At 44.2% G+C, this 27,844-nt stretch overlaps 1 protein-coding gene across 1 annotated transcript; it reads right to left on the bottom strand.

The window, feature by feature from the left end:
• ST6GALNAC6 (ST6 N-acetylgalactosaminide alpha-2,6-sialyltransferase 6) lies at positions 1–16,927 on the bottom strand. The gene is made up of 6 exons (XM_069069540.1): positions 16,706–16,927; positions 13,337–13,420; positions 10,231–10,410; positions 4,459–4,865; positions 2,118–2,225; positions 1–1,250 (listed from the first exon to the last, which is right to left on the bottom strand). Exons 2-6 carry the CDS (start codon positions 13,349–13,351, stop codon positions 1,061–1,063), a joined length of 900 nt encoding a protein of 299 aa, XP_068925641.1. The 5' UTR covers positions 13,352–13,420; positions 16,706–16,927; the 3' UTR covers positions 1–1,060.
• Positions 16,928–27,844: the final 10,917 nt, after the last annotated feature.

The following is a 27,844-nucleotide window of genomic DNA, read 5'->3' as shown; positions in this document are numbered from 1 at the left end:
AAAATAGAACGGGAAATGAAGAAGAGAAGGAAAGTAAAGGGCATGGGGTCAGAAATAGAATCCTAAAGTGTCTGGACTGGAAGAGACCGAAGAGATCACTGAGTTCAAACCCTTCAGTTTACATAGGAAGAAAATGAGACCCCATAGAAGGAAAGTCACTTGCCCAGGTCCAGTAGCAAATTAGCAGCAGAGTTGAGACTAGAACCCAGGGTCTCAATCCAGGGATCCCCAATGGTATACAATCATTTCTCTCCTTTTCTTCCCATTTTGAGTGCCAGAGGATGGGGAGAAGCAAACACTTCCAAGTTGTATAGAGTGAAGAAAAAGGCCCCTGGAAAGCACAGGGTGACAGAAATGCTAAGGACTGTACTTGGCTCTCTCATTAGGCTAGGACAAAAGGAACCCAGCTAGCAGAGAGAAGGGGAGGCTGTGTCCTGCTTCATTTAGAGAACTTGCTGAGAGAGCAGGCCCAGGTTTCAGTGGGCAGGGGCACTGAGACCATTCAAAGTGGTTTGCAACTGTGGCAAAGGGCATGTTATTATTCTCTCTCAGCTCTTGGTCCAAATCCCCCAGTGTCTCTGGGCCCAGGACTTCCTCTAAAGTCAACTGGAAAAAAACTGGAAGATTTATTTTTTGTTTTGTTTTGTTTTCTGGTGTCTCTTTAGGGAGAAACACCTTAGGACCAAAGAAGTCAGAACTAAGGCCTCATGGGGAAGGTCATGTCTTTGTTCTCTAATTAACTCAGAAATGAGATCAGAGCCCAGGTTGGCTGAAGGATACCCCAAGACCCTGATTCATTAGGAAATGTACCCCAGACCCTGTTTAGCTAAGATATGCCTCTAAGACCCTGACTGGCCAAAAGATACCCTCAAAGATGCCAAATAACCTGGAGATCGTGCCCTCTAGGCCTTGAATGACTAGAAGAGTTTCTGAGATCTATTAGTTGAGATATTGATTGACCAGCAGGATTCTCCTGAGTCCCAACTGGTCAGGACCTACCCCCTACACCCTGATTGTCCAGGAACCTACCCTTTGAGCCCTGATTGTCCAGGAGATACCCTTATGTCCAGGAAGGATGGGAGAAGGTAATGTTGTAGGCCCTAGACCAGGAGAAGAAAACCCTCTTCTCAGTGATGAAGCGGTGGTGATTCCCCTTGCGGCTACGCTCATTCTGGATGTAGGTGATGCATTCATCTGGCCCCTTGGGCTCATAGTAGTGATAGGGCATCCGATGGGGCTGGGGCCGCTGGCTACAGAGGGGACAAAGAAAAGAGAACGCTGCTGAAGGATGGTACACCTTGAGGCCCTCACTGGAGAAGAGATGCTCCCCTGGATGCCCACTTCCTGATAGGATAAAAATGCCCCTGAGGCTCTGATTGGCCCCACACACACCATCCCACTCCCAAGTTAGCCCAGTGATACTGTGGTTGGCCCAGACAACTGGATTACATTGAATCTAAAGGCAAGACCAAATGGCAGGTTCATGGTAGAGACAAGACTAAAACGTGGGGGCAGCTGCATGTTCTTGGGCACATCAGTTTCCTCTTCTTTTTTTTGTTTGCTTTTTTTTTTGGAGGGGGAAGGTAGGGCAATTAGGGTCAAGTGACTTGTCCAAGGTCACGTGGCTAGTTTTGTGTTAAGTGTCTGAGGCCAAATTTGAACTCAGGTCTTCCTTACTCCAGGGCCAGTGCTCTATTCACTGAGCCACCTAGCAGCGCCCAACTGTTTCCTCTTCTTTAAAATGAGAGGGGTTGGACTTAGATGACCACTAAGGCCATTTCCAACTCAACATTCTCTCTCTACCATCTATTGATTCATCCATTCAACAAACATTTATTAAAAATTTATATTGTGTTTAGGGGACAACACAAAGGCTAGATGAGATGTGGTTCCTTCCTCAGGAAGCTTCCAGAGGAGCATGATAATGGCTAATTGGTTTTGGATAAATTGACTGATGGTTGGGGTGAGGGCCATCCTGGTGAAGCTACAAAGCCAGTTTAATATGCCCACTTATGGGGTCAGGTGGCAATATGAGACATCCAGTCCCTCCCCATGGACCTTTAGCCAAGGTGGGGTATGGGAAGAGGGGAAGGGTCAGGGAGAAGCAGAAACCTTACCTGCAATAGTTGGGGGGCACCATCCCATAGACGTGAACTCGGTCACATAGCTCCACAGCAATTACCATGGTGAACCAGCCTGTGCTCAGCCAGGATCGAGACTTCTCCCTATGGGCCAGGAGTCAGGGAGCAGAGTAAGAGGAGTAGCTCTGGGAAAGGGGGCTTACTTAGTATAGGTTCAGGTGGGGAGGAGAGGAAGGCCATGCATTGGTCCTTAACTACTGTATCTACCTACCCACTTATTCTTCCTTCTAAAACCTGGTCCTCAGTCTCCCTCTGGTCAGTCACTCTCACCATCCAAAGAAGCCAACGTGAAGAAATAGCCTCCTCTCATGACTCCTGACACCTCATCTTAAAAAAAAATTTTAACCTTGGTGGGAAAGACAGGATTTACCCCTGAGCCCCAGATCTTTCTCCAAAAGAAATGCAATATAATGGAAAGTGTGTTGAATTAGATTCTAACCTTGGCTGTTTCTACCGGTGTTACCTAAGGCTAGTCAATTTAACTTCTCTGAATCTCAGTTGCTTCATCAATAAAAGGAAGAGTCTGGACTAGAAAATGTCTTAAGGTTCTTTTTTTTTCTTGGAGGCAATTGGGGTTGAGTGACTTGCCTAGACTTACATAGTAAATGCCCGAGGATTTGAACTCAGGTCCTCCTGACTCTAGGGTAGGTGTTGCATCCACCTAGCTGCCCCCTTAAAGTTTTTTCTAAAGTTGGTGATGATCCTAGGATTTCTTAGTCCCTAAAAGGCAGGATTCCCACATCCATTAGGTTGGTAGCTCCTCTACTCCCTAAATATAAAGTTTTCCTTCTCTTCAGGGGTGCAAGGATTCCCCAAGCCCTCCCTTAATCTAGCAAACATGACCAAAAGAGGATTAATCTGTGACTTGACCCTCTTAAACTCTGTACTTTCTTTTTCTTGGTGTAATTGAATCAGTAGAAGGACAGCTGACCTTAAATTCAAGTGACCTGGGTTCAAAATTCAAAGACTATTGCTGCTACTTACAACCTGTGTGACCCTGGACAAGGCACTTAAACCTCCCCTCATCAGTAAAATGAGGGATTGGCTTGCACATCCTCTAAGGTCCCTTCTAGATCGAAAATCCAATATCCGCTTTCCCCCATGACTACTCAGCAAAATTTTGTACTTAAACCAACAGTCATGTTGGATTGTGGCACACAGACATGCTGGGTTGGGGGTGACTTTTCTTGCAGACCATCCCAGCCCCAGCTCTCCTACGTGGGGCAAGGGCACCGCCATCCCTCCATCTTTCCTGGCCTGAAACTAGAAGCATCCTCAGCTCCTCACTTTCCATCATCCCTCCCTATCCAAGGCAGTGCCAAGTTTTGCCCAGTCTACCTGCACATCTGCCAGCCATCCCCTGCTCTCCAGGCACATGGTCACCAGCCTTATCATCTCTTCTCTAGACTCTGAGTGTCCTACTGGTCTCCTCTCTCCTCTCCAATCCATCCTCCACAAACCTGCCAAAAAGAGTTTTCTAGAGCTCAGGGGTGATCACCCCAATTCTCCTACTCAAAAAAGGGGTGGCTCTCTATGGACTCTATTAGGATTAAATACAAACTCCTCTGTTTGGAGTTTTAAACCCTGCAAAATCTGACTCCAACCAACTTTGCCAATCTATTATATATTATCCCCTTTTATACGGTCTTCATACTTCTTTCTCTCTCTCTCTCTCTCTCCCCACCTCTTCCTCTCTCTGTCTCTCCTTGTCTGTCTCTCTTCCTCTGTCTGTCTCTCCTTCTCTCTCTGTCTCTCACAGACACACACACACACACACACACACACCATTCCATCTCTCTTTTTCATATCTTTACACAAGCAGCTTGTGACATGCTTGGGATATACTCTCTCTTTACCTTCTAGTTTCTAATTTCCTTTAAAGCTCATCCCAAGCACCTTCTACAGGGACGCTTTCCTGATTTCTACACCACCCCCACTGTCTCTCTCCCTCCCTCCTCCGCCTTCCAAAACTAGCTTGTATTTATATTTTGTATTCTTAGATGTGTAAACACTCTCTTAGCCCTTGAGTTTAAGGGGTTTTCTCATTTTCTTTGTTGACCCAGCAACTAGCATAATGACTTGTGTATAACAGATGCTTAATACATGCTTATTGATTGACTCATTGATTGGTTGGAGTTATTATGCTTACAGAAAACAAACATGCTGTTTATGCTAAGGAACACTGCACCAGCAAAGAGAAATCAGAGTGATGCATGCTAGGAGCTGGTAGGGGGGTGTCGAGGATAGGCACAATTGCCACATGAGGGAAAAGAAACACCAGGGCCAAGGAAGCCTGGGTAGACAGGGAAGCAGGTACCTGTCCTTGCCTGTCTCACCCCGAAAAAGGTCATCAAACTGGCGCATTCGGGTGGGTGAGACGGCATAGGCGGCCATGTTGGGGAAGGCAAGACCCACGCGCTGGATGACACGTAGAAGGCTGCCGTTAGGTTTCTGCATTTTGCTGGGAGGTCCCCAGAAGATGAACACAGTCTCCGGTGTCTTATTGACAAACTCCTGGGGCCGCCGTAGGACGCGGTACACACTGGAGTGAGCCACAACCCGAAAGGTGGTCTTGCTACCCACGTCCACCTCATAGCCTGTGGTGGGTGCATCATTCATGCGTATAGTACACTCTGCCCGTTCAATCTCTGGTCCCAGCTTCGTGCCCAGAAGGTGGCTTGAGCTGGTGATGATCACACACTGGTGACAGTGGGAGGTCAGTGTCTGCCAAGAAAGAAGAAGATTCTCTGATTTTATATCAAAGCCCAGCTCTGCCACTCATTGTCTGCATGACTTTCAGTAGGCAACTCAATAACCCTGGGCCTGTTTCCCCTTCAGAAAAGTGAGGCTGTTGGATACCTTTGATTGTAAGTGCTGTATTTCTTTGAAAATATAGATCCTATATGGTGCTTTAAGGTTGAAAATGCTTTACATATATTATCTCATTTGAACTTTCCAACAATCTTGTGAAGCAGGCACTACTCTCATCTCCATTTTATAGATAAAGGACCTGAGTCTCAGAGATGCTAATTGTCTCACCTAGGGTCATGGCAGCCTTCCCTTACTCACTGCTGACCAAGGCAAAGTACAGTGGAACTCTCAGCTCCCGCATTTTAGATGCTCTACTTAATTTAAGTTAAGGTAGCCTAAAGTTACACAACCACATCTGGTAATCATGTCAGATGATCACAGAATACATCTGACTTGCAGTCCAGTAAGATGCCTATCTTTTTTAACATGAACTATCGTTGATTTGGGGCGCTAGGTGGTGCTATGGTGCACAAAGAGCCTACTGGGGAGTGAGGAAAACCCACATTCAAATCTGGCCTCAGACATGTACTAGCTGTGTGACCCTGGGCAAGTCATTTAACCTTGTTTGCCTCAGTTTCTTCATCTATAAAATGAGCCAGAGAAGGAAATGGCAAACCACTCCAGTATCTTTGCCAAGAAAACCCAAAAAGGGGTCACAGAAAGTTGGACGTGATTGAAATCACTGAACAATTGTTAATTCAGATCTCTTCCATTCTATATCTGTGTAATTGATTTTTCTTAATATGAATACACCATTTCACTTTTGTTCCAATTAAGTTTTGCCAAGTTAGATAGACCTTTTTGAATCCTGATTCTGTTGTCTAATGTATTGTATCTCTCTATGTACAAGTTGCCTCTCTGAATGTATGTTCCTCTGTGAATTGGTATCTTAGAGAAGTGGAATCATTCTACAGCAGCAAATAAATATGGCAACCCAGTGTCTGACAAGTGTAAAGACTTAAGTTTTGGGGATAAGAATTCATTATTTGGTAAAAATTTCTGGGAAAACTGGAAAGCAGTCTAGCAAATATTGGGCATAGACCAGTATCTTACACCATTTACCAAGATAAGATCAAAATGGATATATGACCTAGATATATACAGGGAGATATTACAAGAAAATGTGAAGCACATGGAACATATTACTTATCAGACTTATGGACAGGTGAACAATTTATGAACAAACAAGAGATAGAAAGTGTTGTGATATGTAAAGCGAATAATTTTGATTACATTAAATTAAAAAGGGTTTATAAACTGTGCATCCCTTTGATCCAGCAATACTACTACTAGGTCTGTATCCCAAAGAGATCATGAAAAAGGGAAAATGACCCACATGTACAAAAATATTTATCACAGCTCTTTTTGTGGTGGCCAAGAATGGAAACTGAGGTAATGCTCATTAATTGGGGAATGGCTAAACAAGTTGTGGTATATGAATGTAATGGCACATTTCAATAAGAAATGATGAGCAGGTAGATTTCAGAAAAAAACTAGAAAGACTTGTGTGAACTGATGCTGAGTGAAATGAGCAGAACCAGGAGAACATTGTACACAGTAACAGCAACGTTGTTAGATGACCAACTTTGTTAGACTTAGCTTTCCTGAGTAATTCAATGATCTAAGACAATTCCAAAAGATTTTTGATGGAAAATGCTATCCACATCCAGAGAAAGGACTATGGAGTCTGAACGCAGATCGAAGTTTACAATATTCTCTCTTTTTTTTTTTTCCGTTTTTGGTTTTTCCTTTTGCTCTGATTCTTCTTTCACAATATGACTAATGTGGAAATGTTTAATATTATTGTACATGTATAGCCTATTTCAGATATATTATACATATATCATCTTGGGGAGGGGAAGGGGAGGAAAACTTTTAAACTCAAAATCTTATAAAAGTGAATGTTGAAAACTAAAAATAAACATAAATTTTTAAATAAAAAAAGGTTTTGTACAAATAAAATTAATGTAGCCAAGATCAGAAAGAAAGTAGAAAACTAAAGGAAAAAAATTATAGATAATTCCTCAGATAAAGGTCATATCTCAAATACATAAAGAATTTTGTCAAATTTATAAGAATGCAAGTGATTCCCCAATTGATAATGATCAAAGTGTATGAACACAGGCAGTTTTCCAATGAAGAAATAAAAAAATTTAGTCATATGAAAAAATGCTCTAAATCATTATTGATCAGAGAAATACAAATTAAAACAACCTTGAGATATCAGATTGGCTAAAATGATAGAAGGGGAAAGTGACAAATGTTGGAAGGAATGAGGAAAAACTGGGACCTTAATTCATTGTTGGTGGATGTGTTAATTGATTCAACCATTTTTAAAAGAAATTGGGAATTATGCCCAAAAACTAATTAAACTGCCTATACCTTTTGACCCAGCAATACAAATATTAGATCTGTTTCCCAAGATGATTAGGGGAAATGGAAAAGAACCTACATGTACTAAAATATTTATAGCAGCTCTCTTTGTGATGGCAAAGAACTGGAAATTGCAGGAATGCTCATCAATTGGGGAATGGCTAAACAAATTGTGGTATATGTTCATGATGGAATATTATTCTGCTATAAGAAATGATGAGCTCAATGATTTTAGAAAAGCATGGAGAGACCTCCATGAAACAATGAAGAATGAAATGAGCAGAACCAAGAGAATATTGTATACAGTAACAACACTATTGTCTTAAGACCAATTTTGATCAACCAAGTCATTCTATTAGAAATACCCAAATTAATTGCAAATCCTATGAAGATGCTGCTTGTATACAGAAAAAGAACAGACATATATATACATACACATGTATATGTGTATGCATGTACATATATGTATGTGTATATCACACACAAAAGATTTGTTTCTAATGGCAGCCATCTCAAAGTTTGGGGTAGAGGAGAAAGGGAAAAAGAAAATCACAGGATAACATATATTTGCGAAGAATAGCAAGTTGTACATAACAGATCTACAATTTCAGGTACAATCCTCAGTTTTTCTATCCCACTTTGTTATGCAAATGCTTACTTTATTTCTTAAGTCCAGAATAAAATAAATACATTAAAAAAAAAAGGAAAGTGGAATCATAATTTACTTCCTAGAGATTCAAATAGGACACCACTTTGTTCTAGGCATTCTGGAAAAAAATTTAGTATTCCCCAAAAGTCATTAAATGGTCTTTGCCATTAAAAGGTTTATACCCCCAAAATGATCAGAGAAAGAGGAAAGAGATCCATATGTACAAAAATATTTATAACAATTCTTTTTGTAGTGGTAAAAATCTAGAAACTAAGGGGAGTCCATCAACTAGGGAATGGATAAAGAAATACTGGTATATGAATGCCACAGTACTACTGTGCTGTAAAAAATGCTAAAGGGAAGATTGCAGAGAAACCTGTGAAGATTTGTATGAATTGATGCAGAATGAGATGAACAGAATCAGAATGATTTATATAATATCAACAATACTGCAAAGACAACTTTGAAAGACTTAAAAATTCTAATCAACTCAATGACAAACCATGATTTCAGGTGACTGATGAGGGAAAGTGCTACTTACCTCTTAATATGGAGGTGATGGACTCAACATGCAGATTGAGATATAAATTTTCTGGACGTGACCAATGTGGAATTTTGTTTTGCTTGGTCATGCATATTTATTACAAAGATTTGGCTTTTGTCCTTGTTTTCTTTTTAATGGGGCAGGAGATATCAGTGCAGCTAGGTGGAGAAGTGTATAGAGCACCAGGAGTCAGGAAGACCTGAAGTCAAATCTCGTCTCAGACATAGTAGCTGTATGACCCTGGGCAAGTCACTTAACCTGATTTGCCTCAGTTTCTTCTTCTGTAAAATGAATTGGAGGAGGAAATGGCAAACCACTCCAATATCTTTGCAAGACAACCCCCAATTAGGGTCACAAAGAGTCAGACATGACTGAAATAACTGAACAGTACTAACAGGAGAAGTTAAGAGAGAGAAAAAAAATGCTTGTTCATTGGGAAAAAAAAAGTAAGCTCCTTGAGGACAGGAACTGTTCGCACTTCATCTCCTCAGTGTTTAGCACAGTGCCTAGAACATCATAGATGCTTAATAAATGCTTATTGATTAAATAACTGGTTGTCATTTACAAATTTAGCATTAAGCTCCTCGATCAAATTGTTTATAAAATGCACAGACTTAGAGAATCCAGCCCAAATGTTCACATGGACTATTTGTGCCCTACCTGGGGTAAAACATTCCAAGTTCATACTGGTCTGATCAGCCACAGTCAGACACAATGAAACTTGACTCTAAGCTAGCATAGTGATGTCATTTTGGTCCTATTCTAAAATGAAGGACAATAGCCAACCAAAAAATATTACACAGACCTGGGATGAGGTCAGAGCCCTGTGACCACTACTAGAACTTAATATCAAATGAGGAAAATGGAAACCAATGATTGGGCCCCCAATTGGGTACGACACATTTCCTGACATCCTAACCCCAGGCCTACATCATCATCCCCAGGTATTTTGGAAAGCCGAGGGAGAGCCAGAACAATTTACACTACATTCACAATAATTTTCAAATCTTCAAAGACTTCAGATCTATGATCAAAAGGGGACCAGATGTGACTTCAGAGGACTGACATTAAAGGGTGTCACCTGCCTCTCAGCAGAGAGGTGACAGACTTCGGATACATAATGAGGCACATTTTCAGACAACAGTCAATGTGTTGATTGTTTTTTTTTTATTACTCTTTGTTACATGGGGGGACAATAGTGGTGTGAGAAGGGGAGGAGAGAGGAGTCATTGGAAAGTGACAGAAATATAAAATAAGCATCAATATGTTTTTTTTTTTAATTCAAGGGAACATTTCTGAAGGAGGCTGCCAATGTTCCCATTCCCTCTCCTTTCCGGGTGGATGGATAAGTGAGGGTAATCTCTGGAAAGGTCTCCTATAAGCAGAAGCATGTAGTACAATAAAGTTAACTTTGGAAAAAGAGGACATGGGTTCAAATTCTGCCTCTGCTACTAAATACCTGTGTGACCACCTTGGGCAAGTGATTTACCCTCTCTGGGTTTCAGTTTCCTTCTCTGTAAAATGTAGGGTTAGACTAGATGTTTTGGGGGTTTCTTCCAGGCTATAATTCTTCCTGTCTATAATCCCATAACTGGTCCTCCTAAAGGCACGAATGCCTAGATCTCACCAGAGCATGGTTCTCAGCAGAAATAACTCCCAGTGAGTGGTGAGATTCCCCAAGCTCTGCCCTGGCCAGCCCTCTCTCTTCCTACCTTGTTTCCAAGGACTGGGACATAGCTGTCAGCAATGGCCCACTTCTTCAGGTTGGGTGTCCGGTGGAAGCGGCCTCGAAGAGAACTGTAGGGGAAGACGTCATTGACGCTGTTGGAGCTGTAGAGGATGAGGAGGGTGATGAGTGCAAACAGGGCCCCTAGCACCACTGATCGCTGGCCCTACAGGAGAAGGGAAGAAGCCTGGATGAAAAGCAGTCAGAGGATAAGAAATCAAAGTTACACCCTCTCCAGCTCTTAAGCCACAGTAGACAAAAACAGCTAAGTCATACCTCTTAGCCATGGAGAGCATCAGAGCACATAAGGTGAATGAATGAATGAATGAATGAATGAATGAATGAAAAGGCACTTACTAGACAGTGCATTAAGCACTGGGGATATAAATACAAAAACAAAGACAATGGCTATCCTCAAGGCGCTTACATTCTAAGGGGGGGTAAGACAAAACATATAGGGAAATGGTAGCAGAGTGGTAGCCAGAGTAAGACAAATGATTGACATTGTCCTTTTTAGGAATGAAGGAATGAGAGTACCAATTTGATTACTTTTCCCATAGTACTAGCCTCACCATCCCCCCTTCCTCCCCACTCCCCACTGCAATCAAGGAGATGGCTGGAGCACCTCCCAGTGGGTCTTCAAGCTGACTGGTGACCTTCACTCCACCTCCCAAGTCTGTCTTCTCACTGACTGTCCTCCAGCCTCACCTCCCTCTCCTGGCTTCTTTCACGACTGCTCAGATCTCACCCTCTATAGGGGGCTCTTTCTAGTTCTCTGCCCCCTCCCCCGCTGCTATTGCTTTCCCTCTAAGATTCAGCTTTATTTACACCGTACATGGTGGTTTGCACGTAGCTTCTCCCTTTAGAGAGTGTACTTCTGGAGGCAGAGGTTGGTCTTACCTTTCTTGTAACCCTAGGGCTTAGCACAGAGCCTGGCACATAATAAGCATTTAATCTTTGTTGACTGATTGTGGAATGAAGGACCTCAGGGCAAGAGTTGGTGTGCCAGGTCCTGGGAAGACAACCTTCCTGCTACACCTGACGGCACCTCACAACAAGACACTTCTTAAATACCTAGAGATTACTCGACTATGGCAATCAGGTACCCCTCCGTCAAATGCCAACAATATCTGCTGAGCACCTGCTCTGTGCCAAGCCCTGTCTTGGACTGCATTGTGAATGATGGCCAAAGGAGGAAGGCCCATTGGGAGGCACACATGAGTATGATTTCCACTTATAGGAAGATTCCAAGGGCCTCAGATGAGGGGAAGGGCTAGGGGTAGCATGGACAAAGGGGTTTGCCTTTAGCTGTCTCTTGAAGGATAAAGAGGATTTGGATAGAGAAGAAAGAGGGAATTTCAGGTAGAGGTGATGGTGTGAATGAAGGCATGGAATGGTGTGTTCAGGGCAATAGTGAAGGACTAGTCTGGCTGGAGTAGAGGGTTCAAGAAGGAAATAAGGCTGGATTAGTAAATTGGAGCTAAACAGTGGAGAGACTTTAATATCAAACAGAAAAACATTAGCTTTAGTTTGTAGGTCCCTGTGAGTCACAGAAGGTATTTGAGCAAACGAATAACATAGAAGAAACATGATGTTTAAAACAGATAAACCTGGAGGAGAAAATGGTACTGGGGAGACCACTTAGGAATCTGTTAAATGAATCCAGGTAATGAGTCCTAGACTAGGGTGGTAGGCAGAAAATGAAAGGGAGAGGGGAATGATAGTTTTAAATCACAGTTTGATGGAGGACTGAGGAATAAGTCCAAGGTTTCAAGGCCTGGATTTGTCCTCAGACAAATGTAGCCCAAAGGAAGGAGTCAGGAGAGATCTGAGTTCCAATTCAGCTTTGAACTTCAGACTTTAGTTATAGGATGAGGCAAATCTCTTAACCTCTCTGGACCTCAGTTTCCACATCTGTAAAATGGAATCTCGTGTTACTTAACTCAATAGCAGAAGTGTCAAACTCTCCAGGCCAGCAATGTTCAAGTTTATAGACAAACTGATATAAATAGGATTGGGAAATGTTTAACAAAATCAATTAAAATTCAAGGCAATCTAGATAAGGCTAATTTGTGGTTTTCAGGAATCCCTTTCTATTTGAATTTGACACCACTGCTTTATAGGATTGTTGTAATGAAAGTGCTTTGTAAACATCAGGGCACAACAGAAATTGGGACCCCAAAGTCCTAACTCCTAGTCCAGTAAGGCTACATACTGGTCAGGGCTGGCTGTAGCGTAGTCAGAGCGTGGGAGTGAGCAGCAGGCTTTGTAATTCCCATGTTATTCTTGGTGCTGAGAGGCTTAGCTAACATGAGCACCACTTAGGTTACACTAGTAGTCACTATCTATCCGGATCCTGCTTTTAGTCCATTGTATCTTATTCATATACAGTGAGCTAGGTGTCCCAGTGGAAAGAGCACCAGGCCTGGAGTCAGGAAGACCTGAGTTCAAATCTGACCTCATCACTTACTGGCTGTGTGACCCTGGGCAAGTCACTTAACCCTGTTTGCCTCAGTTTCCTTATCCATAATATGAACTGGAGAAGGAAATGACAAATCACTCCAGTATCTTTGCCAAGAAAACCCCAAATGGCATCAGGAAGAGTCACACATGACTAAACAACAATAATCTTATTCATATAGTGGGGACTTTTCTGATGGCATGGGACAGATCTTTTCCTTCCTTGTTCTACCTAATGAGGGCCCCCAAAACCAGTGAGAGTTCAGTCTAAGCATCTCATCAACTTTTTAGAGCACTTTTACACCCATTTCCTAATTTGAACCTCCTCCAAATCCTGTAAGTTAAGTTAAGCAAGGCAGGAATCCTTATCTCCATTTTATAGAAATAAACTCAGAAAACTAAGCTCCAGGTGGATTAAGGCCCCCCAGCCCCAGCACCAGGCCCCTTGAACAACTGAACCTCGTACAAGAAGTACTGTTGTTGAACAGAAAGGATAGTTACAAAGGGCCACTGTGCCCCCAGGCTGCAGGGCCCCCCAGGGACAGGCTAGAATTCAGGAAGTGCTGGTATAGAGCAGGTCAAGAGCCCAGCAAGATACCCAGGCAGAGGAGAGAGAGGGATAAGGCACTTACCTTATTTTTATTCATGTCTCTTCAGCAGTCTTGGGATGGGAACAGTCTTCCGGTCACCCGGGGGAGGGGGAAAAAGGGTCACACCTGTAGGCCAACAGCAAAGGGTTCAGGGGTGGCTAGGTGGCACAGTGAATAGAGCACCAGCCTTGGAGTCAGAAGGACCCGAGTTCAAATCTAACCTCAGACACTTAACACTTACTGGCTATATGACTTTGGTCAAGTCACTTAACCCCAATTGCCCTGCCTCGCCCCCTCCAAAAAAAAAAAAAGCAAAGGGTTCAACTCCTCCTGATAGCCAGGGCTTGGTTCACCAGAGGTTGCCCCAGGCAGAGGATTCATGACTTTAAAATACAGTAAGTGACCACTGTGAGAGCTAGGATTTCCACTGACTGGCCCCATGATGAAAAATCAGTCAACCTTACACAATCCATTCAAGGGCAATTCACATCATGATATAGAGTTAACATTGGACATCACTTTCCCCTTCTCCAGCTTCCATCCTTTCTCCTTTTCCTTGACCAAGAATTATTCCCCTGACCCCCTAGCAAAGGGGATAGTCCCAAATTAGGACTGGTAAGCCCTGGGAACCCCTTAGAAGAGACAGAAGGCAGAGAGAACCAGTTATACTAGTCAGGACAAACACATGCTTTAGCCATATGCCCTTCTTTCTCCAAGGCTTGAAACGGCCCTCATCCCTGCATCTTCTTCCTCGGTCACTCCCTTCTCCCTTCCTTCCTTCTTTATTTCCATGCTTAATACCCACTAAGTCTAAATCAGAGCCTGAGGATATTCTTACAGGTACATTTTCCAGAAGAATTTCCCAACCACCATCCTATCCACCTCTCTTGATTGACCAGGTTCTTTCTGGCCAAACCCAAGTCCCCCCCACCCCCAGGGGATTCCACCCAACTTTCTAGGATTGGTCCTTAAGCTTTGACAATTAATCAATGTTGCCAATGTCTACATAGAATCAGAGAATGTCTAATCTGGAAAAGACCTTCAAAATCATCTAGCCCAACCTCCTGATTTAATAGATGAGGGAACTGAGGACCCAGAGATGGGAAGTGTCTTTTCTAAGTCATACAGTGAGTAAGAATAAGAGCCAGGGTCTTGTTCCCTGCCTTCCCACCCAGAGCAGATCACTGGGGATCCTCTCAAACATCAGCAGGGTATGCATTGCCTACATAAGGGTATCTTCTTATCCAAGCAAACCACCAGGGGGATTACACAGGGAAATTTAATTAGAAATTGAAGGAAGGAGAGGTAGGTATTAGGGGTTTAAGGGAGAGAAATACCAAGTCCATAGGAGAAAGAGCAAAGAACACTCAGCACAAGTAGAATTCAGTCGAATAGAATACCTGGAGAGAGGCTAAAGCAATTCAGGACTCCTAGAACATTAGAGCTGGTTAAGGGCCCTTAAAACAGAATGTCAGATCCAGAAGGGATCTGAGACAGCTTAATGATCCAACCAGATCATTTGACATAGAAACCCATAAAAACAAAGTGGTCTGTTTAGAATCTTTCAGGTAGTTGCTGAATGCCTAATAGTGTTTGCTGAATTGGACTGTATGTGGTCAAGCTATTATGATCCTATGCAATTAAGGTATTAATAACACCTAATTGTACTAGGTTAGTGTCAGAACTGGAAGTAAAACCTAGGTCAGGTGACAGCTATCTCAGTGCTGAGCTCCCCTGCCAACTGAAAGCAGATCACATGTACCATGCCTGGAAAGTAGGGCCCCCTGGCCCTCCCTTGTGGGGGTGGGAGAAAGGCCAGGATTCTCATGGTTCCCACGCATTTCTCAAATGGAGGGACTCCTCTCTCCTGCAAGCGTCTCTCTCCAGGGTTTACCGACCAAGGCAGCTCCCCAGTACAGCCCCTCAATCTTCCCACACACCCCGACTTATCCGGGGTTCCATTTGTACTAACAAGCAGGTAGGTCAAGGTTCCAAAGAAGGGAGAAGTAAAACAGAGGACAAGACAAGAAAACCAAATAAGAGATCCAAAAAGGAGAACTGATAAGTCCGCCTGTGTCAGACGGTAGGATTAGTTACGAGATCCCAGCCCCCACTCCACTAACAGAGCCCACCCTTCCCATCTTCTCTCCCCTCCTCCTCTCCCTCTGTGCCTTGGGTGTGTGGGAGGTTGGGAGTGTAGACTCAGAACATTCCGTCCCATTACAGACCCAAGCTCCAGCTCCCCCAACACCCTCCCCTTCCTGTTCTCTCCTCTCTTCCTCGCCCCCCAAAAGTGGAGGAGCACAAGGTCCTAGAGTGGGAGGACCCAGAAAAAAAATATATCAAAGAATGGCAGGAGACAGGAGGCAGTTGGGGAGGGGGATAGGATTTGAGAATAGCATCTGGGAGGAGAATGGGGGATGGCGAGCCACCAAAACCATCCCCTCCATTGAAAGTAGCATCTGGGTCAAGAGACTCTACTCTTTCCCAAGCATGGGCCGCTGGGAACCCCGACTCTGCGTCAGGAACTCTCCCTCTTTCTCAGTGGCCCCTGTAAGAGTGGGGGGGGACGGAGGCAGGGGCCGGGGGGGGGGGGGGGGCTAGAGCAATGCATTCTGGGTTGTCACTGCTCTCACACCCTTCCAATTCCCCCACCCCCCAGCACTCTGGCCCCAGGACACTGTCCCTCTACTCTCGTTAGAGCCCCCCCCCCCCCCGCCCCCCCCACCCTTCCCCCCCCCCCCGGAAGCGGCCCCCACCCCCCCCCCCCCCCGCCCCCCCCCCCGCAACTCCCCCCTAAAGCTCCTCCCAGGGATTACCCGCTTCCAGCAAGTTTTTGGACAGCCTGAGGGCCCATCCAGAATGGAGAAACGTCAGAACCCCAATGTGGGGGCAAAGATCACGGCCCAGGAACCCAGCGGAGCAAGCAGACTCGGAGGATCAGCCCCCACATCCCCGGGGCGGAGGATTAGATAAAGCAGCTTAGTCTGACCCAGGATGGGGAGACTAGGTGGAGAAGAGGAAAAGAAGGGGGAGGGAGACGAGCTCCCAACCACCCCTTCATCCCCTCTGAGCCCTAGAATCCCCCCACTCTGCCTGCCTTCTTCCTGCCATCAGGAGCCGTGCCCTCTCCCTTCACCCCCTTCTCCACTCGTATGGGGGCAGGGTCCACCACCCAGTCCTAGCAGCTGTCAAACTGGGATGGAGGCTGCCTACGGCGCCCAGTACCTGGGCGATTCCGAAGCGCAAATGAGGGCGAGGCACAGAGTTGGAAGGAGATCAAGGCAAAGGGGTCCCATTTCCCAAGCTCCTGGACCAGCTCCCCCACCTCCCCACCTCCACACTCAGAGCATCTTCTCTCCCAGGCCGTCCCCCTCCCCGTGCATCTTCTGCCCCAGGCCCCTAGCTCACCTCCCCCGGGAGCGCCCGAACCCGGTCCCGCTCACATGGCGCTGCAGCTGGGCCCCCAGCGCCTCCGCAGTCCCGGAGCCGCTACTGGCCCAGGCCCCGCTGCAGCCGGATCCGGAGCCCGAGCCGGAGCCGGAGCCGGAGCCCGAGCCCGGAGCCAGAGCCCGAGCCCGAACAGCGCGAGGTCCTAGCGCCGCCCAGGCTACCTCTAACTAGCCAGCTCAGGAAGGGAGGAGCGCAAAACCCGAGGGGGGTGGCTCCGCCCTCGCCCCAGAACTGCCTCCTCATTTAGACAGCATTCTTAAGAATCCTGCTAAGGGATTCCTGTGTGCCTTAGTCTCTCGCCTTCCCCGCCCTCAAACATCCTGGGCACACAGATAAGTGTCAAGTTAAACATTTATTAAGCTCTTACTGTGTGCCAGGTTCTGTGCTAACCAAGCACTAGGGGATACAAAATAAGGTGATGTGTCCCCTCCACTCCATCAATTCTGCCCGAGTACTAGTCCAGGTACTCATCCACTTTCCCCTGGGTTATTTTTCTGTCTCTTTTTCCTTCACTTTTCTCCCTGACTCTTATTTCTGTCCTTCCAGGCTCTCTTATCAGATTAATAATACTTACGATGCTCTGCTCTGATAGCCAATGTCTTCCCCATTCAAAAGCCTCTGGTGACTCCCTAATGCTTACAGGATAAACTGTCATAGTCATAGCAGGAGAGGCAGCTTGTTATGGTATCTATCATGCCTGACTTGGTGTCACATTCAAAGTCAAGGGTTCAAATCTCCTCTCTGACACTTCCTAGCTCCAGAAGTCCATGGATAAATTCTTAACCTCTTGGAGTCTCAGTTTCTTCATCTGCAAATTGGGGATAATCTGTAGCACTCATCTCACAGGGCTTCTGCTGAGGCTGAAAGGAGATAATACCCTTTGTAAACTCTAAATCCTTAGAATGAAATATTAGCAACAAACCATCTGTTATTATTATAGTCAGGTCAAGAAGTATTTATTAAGCCCTTCCTATGTACTACAGATACAAGCCAAAAAGAAAGACAATCCCTGCCCTTAAGAAGCTTACGTTCTAATGGGAAAGATAATACCTAAGAAATGAAATAGCTAGGAGGAGAGATAAAGACAAAGGGGAGGGGCTAGAGAATGTGGTGGGAAAAATCTCTTAGAACACACAGTAATCATAAGTGGAACAAAATTAAAATGAGACCTGGAAGGGGTTTTAGACTTATGTCAGAACTGGGAGATGCCTTATAACATAGAATGTTAGAACTTTAAGGAACCTGAGACACCAAGTCCATTCAGTGCCCGCTCCCCATTTTGCAGATAGGAAAACCAAGGCATGGGAATCCAACTCTCAACCAATCAACAAGCATTTAACTAAGAACCTACCATGTACCAGGTACCACACCGTACCAGGCCCTGATTTTTTTTTTTTTTGGGGGGGGGCAGATAGCATGTACTATAGGAATACAGAAAATAGATACAAGATAGTTGGTGAGGGAGGTACCAGCATCCTGGGAGAATCTGGAAAGGCTTCATTCATTGGGTGGTCTTCCTACCTTGGCTCAAGCTAAACCCTGAAAGAAACAAGAGATTGAAAGAAGAGGAAAGGAGTCTCTGTGTTCCAGGAAGAAGAGCATAGACAATGCAAAGAGAAAGACTGAGAAGACAGGATGCTTTCTCTGAGGAAGAGTAAGAACAGTTTAGCTAGGTCTCAGAGTGCATGAAAGGGAGGCCCATGTAAGGGACTTAAAAGGCAGGGCCAGCCCAGGCAGTGGAGGATTTTCGAAGTTAAATCAGAGAGTTTGTTTTTGATCCTACAGGTAGCTGGGAGCCACTGGAGTTTATATGGTAAGGGGGGTAGGGGTGACTTGTTGTGCTTTAGGAGTAAATCTGTAGGATAGGTGAAGGATGAATGAGATGGAGGAGAGAATGGAGAAAGAGACTGATTAAGAGGCTCCTTCAGCTGTTCAGATGAGAGATGATAAAGCGCTTGAATTAAATGTTGACTGTGGAAGGGAAGAGAAGGAAACAGATGCAGATGTTGTATAGGCAAGATGTGGCAGCCAATTGGATTTCTGACTCATCTTTTCCACAAATGAACTAATCAAAGACCTTTTGCTGAGAGCTGAGGAGGGAGGGGAGGATCTGGGGCAGGAGGAATATTGCCAGAGAGGAGGGATTTGCTACAAGCAGGGCTAAGGGAACAAAGCAGACCATCTCCCCCACACAGCCACTGGCATTGTTCTAGGTCTGCCCACAGACAAAAAGCCAAAATGAAAGCAGATGCAGGAAAATAAGGATGGTGAGAAGTGCCTCCTTGGGGCAGAGAAGTTTGAGTTTGCCCAGGTCACACTGGACCAAGTATGAGCCCCCCATTCTCCCAGGAAGCCTCTGCCACCCTCCTCTCCCCCATTAGAAGCCTTCTCTTTCCTGGCCCACCTCTCCTGTGATCCTTTTTTGCTGGGATATGATTCCTCTCTCCCTGCAAGGAATTTGAAGCTGAATGATGTATATGGTGAAAAGAAGTGCCAGCCCTGCCACTAACCCATTGGGTGACACTGGCCAAATCTGTTTCCTTCTCTGAGCCTCAGTTTCCCATCTGTACAACATAGAGAATGAACTAAATTATATCTAAGGTCCCTTCTGGCTCTGACAGTCTGGCCAGTCTATGATGCCTGCAAGAGCAGGGACACCTGGCTGTGTCCATTTTGTCAGGGAATTGGCAGGCTTTTATGTAATGGGATTTGAAGATAGCATTAAATAACATCCATATTTGTCATTGGAATCAGGAACTCTGGAGCTCAGGTGTTGGGCAAGCAGAGGGACTGCTGCTAAGGCAGCGAGTGAATGGAAATTTCAAAACGGATATTGGTTTGGGAAAAAGGTGCTCACCCTTCCAGCTGAATTCAGAATTCAGATTTTGTCCACAGGAGAATGAATGACTTCCAGTAGGTAGAGGGCAGGTAGGGAGGCAGGCCTGCTTCTCTGGCGATTTGGGGTAGGGAGATGCTTCATGGGAGAAAGACACTTAGCTAGATGGCCTTAGGCCTATTAGTTCAGTTATGGAACTTCCTGAAGGCAGGGACACCTATCATGAAAACACAGAATACCTCACCCTTCCTGTTCCTTTTCTGACTCTGCTATGACTTAAAATCATCTTCAGCATTTCTCTATCCCTACCTTATCCTCCCACCAATGACACAGTAAGCAACGAACACCTTATCAAGTGTCCCCTACTTTAACTTTATCACAAACTCACTTGCATTTTAGCTACTTTTGTCCAATCTCCCATCTCCAGCACTAGATCGTAGCCTACTTGAGGGCAGGTCTGTGCCATTTTTCATCTTTAATAAATGGCTCAGCTCACCATCCTTGAACTTTCTAAACCATAATACCTCTCTCTATCCACTACTCCCTTTCATGTGTTGACCCCTATAAGAATGTAAGTTCTTTGAAGGCAAGACCTTCTCTATTTCTATCCCCAGGTTTAGCAAAGTAATTGCTACATAATAATTACTTAAATGTTTTTTCACTCATCCAACTTTGATTCTCTGGTGCCTAGTACATTTTGGGGGAGGGGAACCACACCTGTGATTTTATTGGTCTAGATAATTCTCAGTGAGGAAATTCCCTCTAGTAATGCAGATTGGCACCTGCTTATAGTTTTAGGGGGTTCCCTGAGGGGGCAATAAGAAATTATGTGACTCACTCAGGGTTACATCTAGTAAGTATCAAAGATTGGACTTAAACCCAGATCAGCTCCATACATATCCCCAGTCCTCTCACATAGAAGATGCTAAATTAATGTTTGTCAGATTGAATAGACTTTCTATGCCCAGCAAATTGCATCTATGTTTTACATCTTTATATCTTGGTCTTTGGGAAGATGCTAGTGGTAATTCTTTTTAAAATTTATTTATTTATTTGTTGCTTTTTTGAGGGCAGTTGGGGTTAAGTGACTTGCCCAAGGTCATACAGCTAGCAAGTGTGTCAAGTGTCTGAGGCTGGATTTGAACTCAGGTCCTCCTGACTCCGGGGCCAGTGCTCTATTCACTGCACCACCTAGCCACCCCAGTGGTAATTCTTAATTTAAAACCATAGGTTCTTGCAACTAAAAGGTGCCTAAGAGACCCTCTAATCAAGACCCTTTGTTTTATAGTTAAAGAAGCTAGAAGAACAAGTCATACAAACTGACTTACCCAGGGTGACACAGGACTTGACCATGTAGTTATGGAAAAACAGGTTTATACAGGACAGGTCTTCTCTCTCTTTCCACAATGCCTATCAAGCATAGAGATGCCCTGCAAATCTTTCCTTGTTCAATCTCCAAATTTCAGGAAGAATCTTCAGAAATTTAAATGCTCCATTTAGTGAAGAAAAAGACCTCCAAAAGTTCCTGGCAGTGTCACTCATCCAAATGGGGAATCTTCCTCTCCTTCCCTTGGGATAATAGAGCTAGCTTTATATATGATTGGTTTGAGTCTCTAAACAAAACACTAGCCAATCAACCTAGTAATGCCATACCTTAATAAAGTCTTCCTGTTACAGAGGAGGAACTGTGAGGCTTCTAGGGGATGGGCCACCTAGGCTGTTGAGTCAACATTCTGGCCTCTGGGACCTCGGCCAGAATAGTGTTTCCTCCACACTCCTGCACCACCCCCCCCCCCCCCCCAGAGTTGTAAGTGGGGGAAGAGTATCATGCCAGTGCTCATATCCATGCTCTGGTCACAGAGAATCACATCCCTTTCCAGCAATAGTGTGTCAAGACTTGACCAAATTACCTCCTCCAGCCTGTGTCACTGCCAAAGGCCAAAGGGCTTCTGGCATTCACAGAGAAGTAAAGAGGCAGCCGTGAAATGTCGGCAAGAGCCCCAGATCTTGGGTCAGAAGCTGTTGTTGTATCCCAGGCCCTTTACACAGTGCCAGGTACATTTGTTCTTGTTAGTCATTTCAGTCATGTCCAACTCTTCATTAGCCCATTTGAGGTGTTCTTGACAAAAACAGTGGAGTGGTTTGCCATTTCATTCTCCAGCTCATTTTACAGATAAGGAAACTGAGGCAAAGAAGGTTAAGTGATTTGCCCAAGGTCATACAGCTATTAAGTATCTGAGGCCAAATTTGAACTCAGGTCTTCCTGACTCTAAGCCCAGGACTCTATCCACTGTGCCACCTAGCTTCTCTGAGTCACAAGACCTAGGTGCAAAGCCTAGCTCAGCTAGCTACTTGCTACATGTGTGACCTTGGCCAAGAAGAAAGAGAGAAATCGTGCAGTTCCAAAGTATTCAAGTGCTTGAAGAAGTCTGTCCCTGGAATCCTGTCAAAGCCTGAAACCAGAAGACCAGGACCTCTTCTCTCTAGCTCCAACTAATCCCCTCATATATCAGGCAAGGAGCATTGAGCAAACAATCCCCAGCAATCAAGAGAGTATGGAAAGTCTCTGAGCCACCTAATACACACATGTATGTGTGTATATATACATATATGCTCATATGTATGTATGCATGTGTATGTATATGTATCTATTTACACATACACACACATATATATGTATACTCATCTGTGTATATGCCATTTTTCTCAGATCTAGTAGAACATAAACCCTCTGAGGGCAGGAACTATTTTATGTTTTCCTCTTCAAATCTCCATCACCTATCACAGTGCCTCAAACATGGTAGTCACTTAATAAATGATTTTGAAATTAAACAAAAAGTGTAGCGTCAGAGGTTTCTATACAGAAGAGTCTACACAGAAGGAACCTCAGTGGCCATCTAGGCCAACCCATAGAGGAAAGGAATCCCTGCCATTACATATCCCAGAAGCTGGCATCCAGTCTCTATTTGAAAACATCCCTCTCTAAGTAGCCCATTTCACTTTGAGGCAGCTCTAATTGTTAAGATAATTTTTCCTGACATCAAACCTAAATCTGCCTCTTTGAAACGTGTGTCTTTTAAGTTCCTGACTCTGCCCTCATAGTTGCTCTTCCAAATCACAGCTTTTTTAAATACTGGAAGACAGCTACCTCGTCGTTCCAATCCCTCACCCTCCAGTCTTCCCTTCTTCTGCCTAAACATGCTCATTTTATTCAGCTAATCCTCTCCTCCTAGGTGGTCTCATGATCCTGGTGTATTTACTTTCCCTCCTCTGGACACATTCCAGTTTGTCAATGTCCATCTTAAACCACAGGGCCCGGAACTGAATTCACACCATCCTCCAGAACAGAGCTGATGAGGGTAGAACATTGTGGGGCTATCACCTCCCTGTTCCTAGAAGCTCAAGATCAGGGGTAGGGAACCTGCAACCTTGAGACCACATATGATATGGCCCTCTAAGTCCTCAAGTGTGACTTTGACTGAATCTAAACTCCACAGAACAAATCCCCTTAATGAAAGGATTTATTCTGTAAAACTTGGGTTCAGTCAAAAGGCTGCACCCAAGGACCTAGAAGGCCACATGCGACCTTGAGGTCATAGGTTCCTCACCCCTGCCCAAGATGGTATTAATATTTTGGTTTCAGTGTCAACAACTGCTGACTTGTATTGAGCTTATAGACTACTCAGAAACCCCAGCTCATTTCCAGAATTGTTGTCTGACCATGCCTCCCTTATGTTCTACTTGTGAAGGTGATTTTTGTATCCAAGTAGAAGACTTTACATTCATCCGTATTGAATTTCATCTTGCCTGTGAAGATTCTTTAGGTCTTGATCGCCATCCACTAAGTTACCTCTCCCTCCCAGCTTTGTATCATCTGCAAATTCACTGAGCATGGCATCTATATCTTTATCCAAGTTACTGATTTCAAAACATGTTAAATAGCACAGGGTCAAGCTCCTGGGAGCTGTTCCACTGGAGAGCTCCTGCACTTCCCATTTAACAACTGTTCTTTGAGTCCAGCCATACAACCAGTTTGAACCATCTGGTCATCTTGTTGACTAACCTCTGTCTCTCCATCTTCTCCACCAGAAGAGAATATGAGATTCTTGATCAGAAGTTTTGCTAGGGTAGCTAAGTGATGAAGTGGATAGAGCACTGGTCCTGGAGTTAGAAAGACTCATCTTCCTGAGTTCAAATCTAGCCTCAGACACTAGCTGTATGACCTTGGGCAAGTCACTTAACCCTCAGTTTCCTCATCTGTAAAATGATCTGGAAAAGAGAATGGCAAACCACTACAGTATCTTTGCCAAGAAAACTCTAAATGGGGTCACGGAGAGTCAGAAATGACTGAAACAACTAAACAAACAAACTATGTTCGTGGCACTTTGTTAAGGGGCTGGGTATATAAAAAAAAAAATGGTAAAAGACAGTCCCTCCTCTCTCACAGCAACTTCCTCCCACTATCTTCTGGGTGCTATATCTCAGTGACATGAGCATCCCCCTCAAAGGTCTTATTAGGAGATTACCTCCCCCCCAATAATTTTTGTCAAAGACAAAGGATGTAATTCATATACTCTCAGCTCCCTATCATTCATTTCCATATCCTGAGTCCCACCCCTATCCCTGCCAGATCAGTCTACTGCTTGCTGCTTTCTTAGGGTTACTGGAAGGCTCAAGGCCAGATACCACCCAGGTATCTTCTCTCAGGGAAAGAAGGAAGGGAAGATGTAGAGAAGAGAGGAACAGAAAGAAGGAGGGAGGTTGGGAGGGAAAGAGAGAGGAAGGAAAGAAGGAAGGAAGGAAGGAAAGAAGGAAGGAAGGAAGGAAGGAAGGAAGGAAGGAAGGAAGGAAGGAAGGAAGGAAGGAAGGAAGGAAGGAAGGAAGGAAGGAAGGAAGGAAGGAAGGAAAAATTTATGAAGTACTTACTATGTGCCATGCACTGACTAAGCACTTTACAAATATGATGTCATCGGAGCCTCACAGTGACACTGGGAAGGTGTTAATATTATCCTTATTTTATAGATGAGTAAGGCAGACAGGGTCAAATATCTGAGACTAGATTTGAACTCAAGTCTTCCTGACTCCAACTTCAGTGCTAACCTAGCTATCCTCTAAGGGAGGTCTCTAGAGTATCTACTGCATACCGCACTCCACCTACCCATACTCTGTGTGTGTGTGTGTGTGTGTGTGTGTGTGTTTTACAAATTGGTTTGTGGCAACCTTGTGTTGAGTAAGTCTATTGATACCATTTTTTTTGGAGGGCAATTGGGGTTAAGTGACTTGCCCAAGGTCACACGGCTAGTTTTTGTGTTAAATGTCTGAGGCTAGACTTGAACTCAGGTCCTCCTGATTCCAGGGACAGTGCTCTATTCACTGCACCACCTAGCCACACCTTGGTACCATTTTTCCAACAGCATGTGTTTACGTTGTGTCTCTGTGTCACATTTTGACAATTCTCACAGTATTTTCAAACTTTTTCATTGTTATTATATCTGTTATGGTGGTCTGTGATCAGTGATCTTTGATGCTGCTATCATGATTGTTTTGGGGTGCCACAAACTACACCCCGTATAAGATGTAGTATGTGTTCTGACAACTCCACCAACCAGCCTTTCCCCCTCTCTCTCCCTTTTCTTGGGCCTATTCCCTGAGACACAACAATTCTGAAATTAGACCAATTAACCCTACAATGGCCCCTAAGTGCTCAAATGAAGGGAAGAGTCAATCGATGTGGTAAACTTCGCTATTGTCTTATTTTAAGATATTGCCACGACCATCCCAACTTTCAGCAGCCATCACCCTGATCAGCTAGCAGCCATCAACATCAAGGCAAGACCCTCCACCAGCAAAAAGATTAGGACTCACTGAAGGCTCAGATGATGGCTAACATTTTTTTAGCAATAAAGTATTTTAATTACATTGTTTTTTAAACAAAATACTATTGCATGTCTAATAGACTACAGTATAAATATAACTTCTATATGCACTGGGAAACAAAAAAATCCATGTGAATAGCTTTATTGAGATATTTGATTTATTGCGATGGTGTAGAATCTAGACCATTTAAATACAAACTTCACAGTGCAAATCCCCTTAATAAAAGAATTTGTTCTATAAAACTTAGACTCAGTCAAAAGGCCTCACCCAAGGACCTAGAAGGCCACATGTGGCCTCAAGGGCCCAGGTTCCCCACCCCCAACTAGACCCCTTTCACTGACCCCTTTTATGCTTTCTGTCTCTTGCCATTGGCAAAGCATGGTAACTCTCTGTCTCAGTGTCCCAATGACAGCTTAGTATTAGAAAGACCCCAGGTAGCTCTGTTTTCCTTACATGCCCAGAAGCCAGAAAAAGAGAAGGGGCATGGGAGTGGAAAATAAACCACTGTTCTGTAGGGTTATGCTGAAAAGGTGTTTAGGGCCAACAAAATTTTGACTACCGCAATGCATTCTATAAAGTCTAGCTCTTTGGTTCTATATGAACTAACCTGTTCACAATGTATATAAGTATATGTCTCTTATTAAGGACTTCTAAAACTTCTAAATGCTTCCTTAGTGAATAAATTAACATCACTTGCTAGGAATACACCAAAGAAAGTCTAACTCCTTAAAGAAAAGACTCAATTGTTCTCTCCCAGTTGCTGGCTTCAGAGTTCTTTCTTTTAACAATGGAAAAGGTTGTTGTGGGGTGCCAGGGAGAACTCTTGAAAGTACTTCAATTTCATTTTTTGCTCACCTATGCAGTGCAATTTCACTATTTTGCCTTATACTCTTAAACTTATAGATTTCTCTGTATCTCCATATTTGAGATAATGCTTGCCTCCGTCCCAGTGAAGTAGTATTTTTCTTTTTTTTTGGAGGGCAATTGGGGTCAAGTGACTTGCCCAAGGTCACACAGCTAGTTTTTGTGTTAAGTGTCTGAGGCCACATTTGAACTCTGGTCCTCCTGACTCCAGGGCCGGTGCTCTCTTCACTGTGCCACCTAGCTGCCCCAGAAGTAGTATTTTTGGGTAGCACTCCAGTTCCTATAGATAATAAATCTGCCTCCCTTTCCCTCTCCAGCTATTGCTTTAGGACTTATCTCAATTTAATAAGCATTGAGTACCTTACTTAGTGCCAATGAGCTACCACCAGGAGTGGGGAATCTGCAGCTTCTAGGCCATATGTGGCACTCTAGCTACTCAAGTGCGGCCCTTTGACCGAATCCAAACTTCACAGAACAAATTCCCTTAATAAAAGGATTTGTTCTGTAAAACTTGGAGTCAGTCAAAAGGCCACAACCTAAAAGGTCACATGTGGCCTGGAGGCCTCAGGTTCCTCACCCCTGTCTAGAGGGTGAGACTACAAGGATGAAAGAAAGAAAGAAAGAAAGAAAGAAAGAAAGAAAGAAAGAAAGAAAGAAAGAAAGAAAGAAAGAAAGAAAGAAAGAAAGAAAGAAAGAAAGAAAGAAAGAAAGAAAGAAAGAAAGAAAGAAAGAAGGAAAGAAAGAAAGAAGGAAGGAAGGAAGGAAGGAAGGAAGGAAGGAAGGAAGGAAGGAAGGAAGGAAGGAAGGAAGGAAGGAAGGAAGGAAGGAAGGAAGGAAGGAAGGAAAGATAAAAGCCTTTACCCTTTGGAAACTTGAAATCTACTGAGAGGAGAACCAAGAGAGAAAATGTGAGGAACTTCTTAAGACTATTTTCACTCTTGTCTTTGCAAACAAGTACAGTGCTTGGTACATAGTAGACCCTTGTAAATACTTGACTGGTTGATTGATTGGTGCTGGAAACAGTTTCTGGGAAGCAGTTTTTAAACTGGGCCTGAAGAAAGTTCCAAAAGAGAATCCCATGAGTAACCAGAACGAGAGCAGCCTCTTTGGCCTCAGCCCCTCTTCCCAAGGAGGCAGCCCTGGGCTCTGGAATAGCTGACCCAATTACAACTTGGGTTTCATCACCTTGGGTGCAACACCCACAATCCCCAGAGAGGATTCTAAGGATTTAGGGAATAGATTGTGGCACACAGTTAGGCAACACTCTAAACCTTAAAACAATATAGAAATGTGAGTCAATTTTTAAAAGCCTAAGGGCAGGGACTATATAATTTTCATCTTTATAACCCCGACACTCAACCTAAGAATATGCACACAGCTAACAGCTTGTTAAATTGAATTGGACCATACAGTTGTTTTCAGCATGATGCCACCTTATGGCCATAATCAGAATTACAAAAGTCTGAGAGCAGTTTCCTCTGGCTGCCCTAGCCAATATAGGCTTAGTCTGAGAGAGCAGA

The sequence above is a fragment of the Petaurus breviceps genome, unplaced genomic scaffold (genome assembly GCF_028583685.1).
Source record: "Petaurus breviceps papuanus isolate PSGF00001 unplaced genomic scaffold, PetGlider_PUasm1.0 90779, whole genome shotgun sequence".
In the NCBI taxonomy this organism is placed as follows: Eukaryota; Metazoa; Chordata; class Mammalia; order Diprotodontia; family Petauridae; genus Petaurus; species Petaurus breviceps.
This window is presented reverse-complemented; position numbering and strand designations above follow the sequence as displayed.

Coding starts and splice junctions, on each gene's coding strand:
- ST6GALNAC6 (XM_069069540.1), bottom strand. Junction 4,866..10,230: donor TCCCAGTCCTTGGAAACAAG/GTAGGAAGAGAG, acceptor CTTTCTTGGCAG/ACACTGACCTCCCACTGTCA. Junction 1,251..2,117: donor GTGCCCCCCAACTATTGCAG/GTAAGGTTTCTG, acceptor TCCCCTCTGTAG/CCAGCGGCCCCAGCCCCATC.